General features: G+C 35.0%; 1 protein-coding gene across 1 annotated transcript; it reads left to right on the top strand.

Annotated features, from left to right (window-relative positions):
- The first annotated feature begins 2,258 nt into the window (after positions 1-2,258).
- On the top strand, positions 2,259-6,852 carry LOC140841307 (indole-3-glycerol phosphate synthase, chloroplastic-like). The gene is made up of 10 exons (XM_073208606.1): positions 2,259-2,538; positions 3,208-3,468; positions 3,556-3,732; positions 4,661-4,735; positions 4,847-4,891; positions 4,993-5,157; positions 5,281-5,359; positions 5,951-6,033; positions 6,123-6,191; positions 6,549-6,852. Exons 1-10 carry the CDS (start codon positions 2,353-2,355, stop codon positions 6,630-6,632), a joined length of 1,224 nt encoding a protein of 407 aa, XP_073064707.1. The 5' UTR covers positions 2,259-2,352; the 3' UTR covers positions 6,633-6,852.
- Positions 6,853-7,285: the final 433 nt, after the last annotated feature.

Here is a 7,285-nt window from a genome sequence, read left to right as displayed (position 1 = left end):
CTTCCGCTTGGTTCGTCCTCGAACCACACCGTACTAAGAGAAGTCGGCTCTGATACCAACTGTAACGCCCCAGCCCGGGCCCGTGCTTGCGTGACTGCACAATGGACCCCTATAGCAACTACTTCGTATTCGTCCTCGCTTTACGAAAATGATTAACCCAAGTTGCTATAGAAGTCCATTGTAAGCCATTATAAACTCATTTTAAATCTTTGATTTTTCGATGTGGGACAAGAGTATCACAATCACCCCTCCTTCAGAACGCGACGTCCTCGTCGCGGCCTGACCCCTCGATGCACCAGCACCGAGAATTTAGAGGTGGCTCCTACAAGTTCAAGAGGTGGCTCCCGTCATGTAGCACTTTGCCCCGCAGGTTCAAGAGGTGACTCCCATGCACGTAGCACTTTGCCCCGCATAGCACTTATTTCTCGGTGTTCCATGCCGGTGACCGGCTCTGATACCATTCTGTCATGCCCCGAGCCCGGGCCTGCGCATGCGTGACTGCACAATGGGCCTCTATAGCAACTACTTCGTATTTGTCCTCGTTTTACGAAAATGATTAACCCAAGTTGCTATAGAAGTCCATTGTAAGCCATTATAAACTCATTTTAAATCTTTTATTTTTTCGATGTGGGACAAGAGTATCACAATTTATGAGTGTATTTTAAAGTGTTATGATAAGTTTGGATGGATTTGGGTCGTCGTTTTAAAGTCCAAGTATAATTGAGAAAGTTAGGGTTCGAGAGGCAAAATAATCATTTTACACCTGAAAATGTTAGAAATCCTGGTAATGTCCTGAATGATGTAATGAATGTTAAAATGTTTATTTTGAAAGATTATGAGATTTTATGATAGAAAACGATAAATGCTAAAAAATGTGTTGCATGCTTTGTTTAAAAGAAAAATGATATATATACATGAATTTTTATAAGTGATATATATGTTAAATATTTTGAAGGAGGTGACTTGACTGTGACTAATACGAACACAAATACGAATACGAAAAGATATGATGACATGTAAGGCCAAGGCTCGGTTAACGGGTGATAGTATCGCCGATGTCCCCGCCGCCTAGTATCATAGTAATACGTAAGATTGGTCAATCTACAAACAACTGATACGAAAGTCACAATTAATGATCTGAATTCAATAAAGGGAAACATATATTCAAGTTAAAGTTATTTTAGTAAAAAACGTATTTTTCATCGTTGCATGTGAGATGTATACGCATTACTTTTTATCATGGTTAAGGTTTCCTGAGTCGTTAGACTCACTAGATGTGAATGATGCATGTGAGAATAATTTTGAGGATATGAGAGGACTTGATGGTTGAACTGGCTGGACTGATGATGCACATAACCCGAGAATCAGTGCTAGTTTTCTGCACTATTATGATTTAAGATTACTTTAAATATTTTATGATTTTTATGACTTCCATGCTTATGAGTGATTTTTGAGATGATTAAAGAGTTTATGCTACTTTGAAAAAATATTAGTTTTAGGTTTGATTTTACGATTTATGATTTTATGTTTTTGCACTGCACTTTTGGATTTTTAATAATAGGTTGGTTGGTTTATTTTAAACGATACAAAGTATATTATGTGTGCGTGTGTGTGTGTCTATATATATATATATATATATATATATATATATATATATATATATATTATTATTGTATATATATATATATATATATTATTATTTATATATATATATATATATATATATATTATTATTGTATATATATATATATTCTAGTATATTTTAAAGAAAGCAGTAGACGTTTCAATAATAACAACATTGTATGTTTTAAATAATTTTATCTCGCTTTTGATATGATTTCTAGCTTAGTTATAAGATAAAAGATATTTTTGATCAATTTGTGTTGAAACTTGAATTGACCTCTAAATAACCTAGATTGAGGAATGAAGGAAGGAGAAAGTGCACATAGGAAAAGATGAAAAAAAAAAGGATAAAGAAGTAAATATCGCATTACAAGAAGCTAAAACAAATTAATCAGGTTTGTCAGATTCTTGATTCTTAATTTCATATTTGCTACACACAATATCTATATTTCAAAGAAGGGAAGGGAGCGATATGTCTTAAAGAATAAAATTTGTTAACAAGTATCCATGACATCTAAAATGAGACCAAAGTAAGCCGACAAATGTCGAAAAGCGTATGTCACCGACACGACTTTAGGCGGAACCGAACAGAGAGAACCGTACGTATATCCAGCCACCTTCTTCATTCTTGTCAATCAATCCCTAACCTCAATTTAAGCGCATAAACCCGGAGAGTGGTAGAATTAATTTCTATCCAATTTTCTGCAAATTTACATTCAATACATACTCATGGAAGGATTTAATTCGATGTCATTTAAAATATCTTCCTTTGCTGCAACTGACATTCTCTGGATTTCTTCTCAGAAATCCCTTGTAACCTCAAAGTCAACATTTTTTAGGCATATCCCACAAGCCCACATGTCAAAATCCTCTCCTTTTAAGCAACCATCGTTCCTATCTATCAAAGCTCAACAGGTAAATTTGTCCCATTATTTTGTAAAATATGTCACGCATGTGTAGTGATTTTTCCATTTTTGTTTTTCTCTCTTTATTTAATATTCATATGAGGTGTGTTGTGTAATTCGGTTGATTATTTGATATTTCTTGCATTCTCGTGTTTGTAAAAGTGAAATCATACTATTTTGGGCTGGATTTAAATGACACAGGTGCTGTTTGGGTTATCCATTATGTTATATGATCGAAAGAGTTGATTCACACTAATGATTAACTTGATTATGGCTATCAAAATTCGGCTTGATTCAGCGTCGTGGTCTCTGCAGTGGCTACTTGGGTAATTTAAGGGCTTGGATTTTGTTTGATGTCAATTAATTTGTGTGAATAATAAGATTTGTAGCACCAGGCGAATGCTTCTGATCATAAGTGGTCGAGTAATGAATAAATGGGTGTTGAAACCAAATGAGTTCCTGTTAGAGTTGTTCCATCCGGTGGTTTTTTTTTTCTGAACGGATGGAAGAGAGAGAAAAAAGATTTTGTGGGAACGACAGAAGCAATCGTAATAGTTGATCTTTGTTGTTGCTATCAATTGATGCTAAGTAGAATATATAAACTAGCACCACCTGGTAACATGAAATCTCATTTTGGAATCATTGAGTTAATCTAACTTTTATTTGTTGTGCTTGTTAGTTCGATTTGAAAGATGGGTTGGCTGCGGTTTCTGATTCTGGAATTTCAGATGGAGATGCTCTCCAAGTTAAAGAATGGGAAGTTGGGATGCTGATAGATGAAGTTGCATCAAGTCAAGGTATAAGAATTAGGAGACGTCCACCAACCGGTCCACCTCTTCATTATGTTGGTCCTTTCGAATTTCGCTTGCAAAATGAGGGAAATACTCCATGCAATATTCTTGAAGAAATTGTATGGAACAAGGATACTGAAGTCTCTAAGGTACTAATGAATTATGCCAGTGCCCATAATTTTGGTGTTTCTTTCACATAATGTCAATTGTGAACGGTATTTTCTTTTCACTGGTAGATGAAAGAGAAAAAACCACTCTTGATGTTGAAAAAGATGCTTGATAAAGCTCCACCTGTTAGAGATTTTGTTGGATCTCTTAAAGCAGCACATTCACGGACTGGATTGCCCGGTTTAATCGCTGAAGTGAAAAAGGCTTCTCCTAGTAGAGGGGTTCTGAGAGATGATTTTGATCCTGTAAGTGTATGATTTTGCATCCACTTGAAACTGTGTTTTCTTTATAAATTTTCTCAATGAAACAACATTGCTCATTGCTCATCTACTCAATTACCTCGTCGGTCATGAAGAGTTTGGAAACATGCTTTTAACAAACTGATTTTCATCTGTCGAGACCCCAGAAAGTTTTTTTTCTTACAAGGTGATAGGCATACTTTTCTTAAATATGCATGTACACATTTTGATGATCTAAGCATTAACTTTGGTTTTTTTTGAAGTATGTGAAATATTAACAATAGACTATTATCATAGTTTTGATTTTGTTTTATTTTCTGTAAACCTAAAGCAAAAGATGAGCTTTTCATTTAAGTTTAAAATCAGGAATTTGATGAAGGATAATAGAATGTGCTCATGGTTTGTCATAAAGGCTGCAAGCGTTAGCAGCGTATTGCTTGGTTTGTACTTCCAAGTCAATACCTTGGCTCCCAATTCAGTCATAGGATATTGTTTTCTCGTGGTTTTTCCACCAGATTATAATTTTCTACCACTTCTAAAGTTTGTTTTTAAGTTATTTCCTTTAGCAAAGAGCTTGTGACCCAAGTAAAATACTATTCAAGTACACTCTTCATTGGCATAAGCTGTTAGTTTTAAAATTATAGCTTCTTACAAGTGTCTAGACATACCTGATGGAAAAACTAAAGGAAGAGAAACAGTTCCAAGATGTTCCTAAACTTGTAAATGTCAAGCATTGCCTTAACCTCACCCGTTTGCCTGTAATAGGAGGCATGATTTTTTTTTTAACCGGTTTACCCTGTTGAACTTTTCGTAAATGCCCTCAACAGATGGGGCAAAATTGCATTTTGTGGTGTTTGCATTCATGATTTCTATGGTTTGTCTGTCCTAGATGAACTTCTCAGAGACGCTAGTTGAATTTTTGTTGTCGTTACAGGTTCAGATTGCTAAAGCTTATGAAAAAGGTGGAGCAGCATGCCTGAGTGTTTTGACTGATGTGAAGTATTTTCAGGTGAGAGCCAACATTTTAGCCCTCTGGACTGAGGTTCTAGATGTTCTACTTATACACACAATTGTACAACATTGTTTTCTGAAAGATTTTTCATAATTATTTTGGGAATAGGGAAGCTTTGAAAATTTAGAGGCCATAAGGAATTCTGGAGTGCAGGTACGCTTTCTTCCCTTATTCTACCTTAGTAGCTCTAAGTGTGAATGAAAATATTTCTCTTCCTATTCTTTTAATTGAACTATGCAAAACATGGAATTCAGTGCCCCCTCTTGTGTAAAGAATTTGTAATAGACGCGTGGCAAATCTTCTATGCTCGAGTCAAAGGTGCAGATGCGATTCTATTAATTGCTGCCGTTTTACCTGATCTGGACATCAAGTACATGGCTAAGATATGCAAATTGCTAGGATTAACAGCACTTGTTGAGGTTTTTACTTGTGCTTATTTTTCCATTACTGGCATGTGTTTTTTATTTGATATACAATTCAATTAAATTTGTGGGATGAAATATTTGATGTCTTATTCCATGTCACGGTTTTCCATCTTCTAGGTACATGATGAGAGAGAAATGGACCGTGTCCTAGAAATTGATGGTATTGAATTAGTGGGCATCAATAACCGCGACCTTGGTATTTACGAGCTTCACTGAATTGGCTTTATAGATTCCTGAAATTCTTTTGCTATTATTTCTTCTACTATTTTATTGGTTATATGTTTATTTGGTGTGTTGTGGTTGCTGCCATCCCTCATGGGCATGTGCATGGAAATGTTTTACTTCTCCAACATCCTAACTTTGTTGTTCTATTACTGCTAACTGTATTACTGCGAACTGATTTTAAAACTGTTTTTGATAGATTTTCCAGCATTTACTTCCTTCCATAGCTATTGCAGTGCCTTTTTTAATCATTGTAATAACATCTACAGTCTGCTTAAAATATTAGTCGCTTACATAGCAAATGCTATAACCTTTTTACCATTGTATCTACATCTACAGAATGCTTAAAATTTACGAATCACGCCTATGTGAAACCTTGAAAGACATATGCTTTTAATTTACCATTTTGGTGTTACAAGGTTGAATTGTGAATTAAATCAAAAACAGATCGTATAAGAATGAGGCACAATTTATTGTTGACTACTATTGAAAATAGAATAACTAGCTGAAAAATCAGTTAGTTTGGCGTGTTCTGATTATTGTTCATCTTCTGTCCTTTCTATAGGAACATTTAAGGTTGACATTGGCAACACCAAGAAGCTTCTTGAAGGCGAGCGTGGACAAAGGATACGGGAGAAAGGCATAACTGTAAGTATCCTAGAGTTGACTTTCATTTCCAATCATTTCCCCCTCTTGTACTTTTCTACATGTTGTTTTTCATTTCCTAAATTATTCAGGTCGTTGGGGAGTCAGGACTTTTCACTCCGGCTGATATTGCCTATGTACAAGAAGCTGGTGTTAAAGCTGTAAGCAGTGATAATCTATGCTACTAATATAACTCATTATAAAAGGATTTCGATCATGTTGGGCTCATTTTTTCAAAGAAAAACGGCCAAATGATGGGGTGGGGTGTTTAAGGGGGCTCCAGCCTGCATATATAAATCTAAACAGAGGGGGATCGAGACTTGTCTATGATATAAAACTAGTCCACTGACACAAAAGGAAACCACCAAAGAAAAGCTAATTCAAGAAACAGGAATATCCCTCAGACCTTGCATGCTCATTCCTATGAGTTCACTTTATTCATATGCAAATCAAATACATCGGTACCACTTTATGCTTGAGATGTTTATGTGTCACACATTTTCTCCTTTCTTCACTAGGTCCTGGTGGGCGAGTCGATTGTTAAGCAAACCGACCCTTGCATGGGAATTACTCAACTGTTTGGTAAAGACATTTCTTCATGATTTTTTTGTGCATCCTACCATCTTTTAGCTCCTCGAATTGAAACGAGGTGTATTTTAGTTTTCTAGACATGTGCTATTTGGGTTATGTGATATCCAATATGATATTAAATTGTGGCATATATCCAGTAATAAACTGCAGTAAGGAATTGATAGGATTGTTGTATTATGCACTATGGATTTGTGATAACTTTTTGTTATATATTATTTCTGCTTCTGGTAAGTTATCGTTTCTTGATACTGGCGATTTTTCCAGTTGTATCCACTTTATTTTACTGTAATTGAAGGTGTCGAACGAGCATAGTGTAGGATAGTCTTTTTAAATGGTCGTCGTCATCATCTTCAAATACGACTGAGACAAAATTTATTAATAATTAAATTTTTCGAAAAAAAACGTTTTACTATAAATAATAAAATGCATATTTTCAATTATTTTTTTAATAAGATAATTTCATGATTTTGTTAAAATTATTTTCAAACTTATCGAATTTTTATAAAATATTAATTTGATCCATATTTTTTCAAAAACCATAAATAGTACTTGAACCTAAAATTTTCAAGCCTATGGGCCAGTGACTGGTTGAGACTATCTCAGGAAGCTCATATTTATGCCTTACTCTGCGCTCGAGATTTCAAGACCAAGTAGAACTTAGATG

Source organism: Primulina eburnea, chromosome 9, assembly GCF_022965805.1.
Source record: "Primulina eburnea isolate SZY01 chromosome 9, ASM2296580v1, whole genome shotgun sequence".
NCBI classification, from domain to species: Eukaryota; Viridiplantae; Streptophyta; class Magnoliopsida; order Lamiales; family Gesneriaceae; genus Primulina; species Primulina eburnea.
The sequence above is the reverse complement of the archived record's forward strand: the minus strand, read 5'-3'. Positions and strand labels throughout refer to the sequence as shown.

Bases quoted from the DNA above. Each gene is read 5' to 3' on its own strand.
- LOC140841307 (XM_073208606.1), top strand. From the start codon at position 2,353: ATGGAAGGATTTAATTCGATGTCATTTAAAATATCTTCCTTTGCTGCA. The intron at 2,539-3,207 runs GTAAATTTGTCC...TGTGCTTGTTAG, and splicing joins TATCTATCAAAGCTCAACAG to TTCGATTTGAAAGATGGGTT. The intron at 5,360-5,950 runs GTATTTACGAGC...TCCTTTCTATAG, and splicing joins CATCAATAACCGCGACCTTG to GAACATTTAAGGTTGACATT.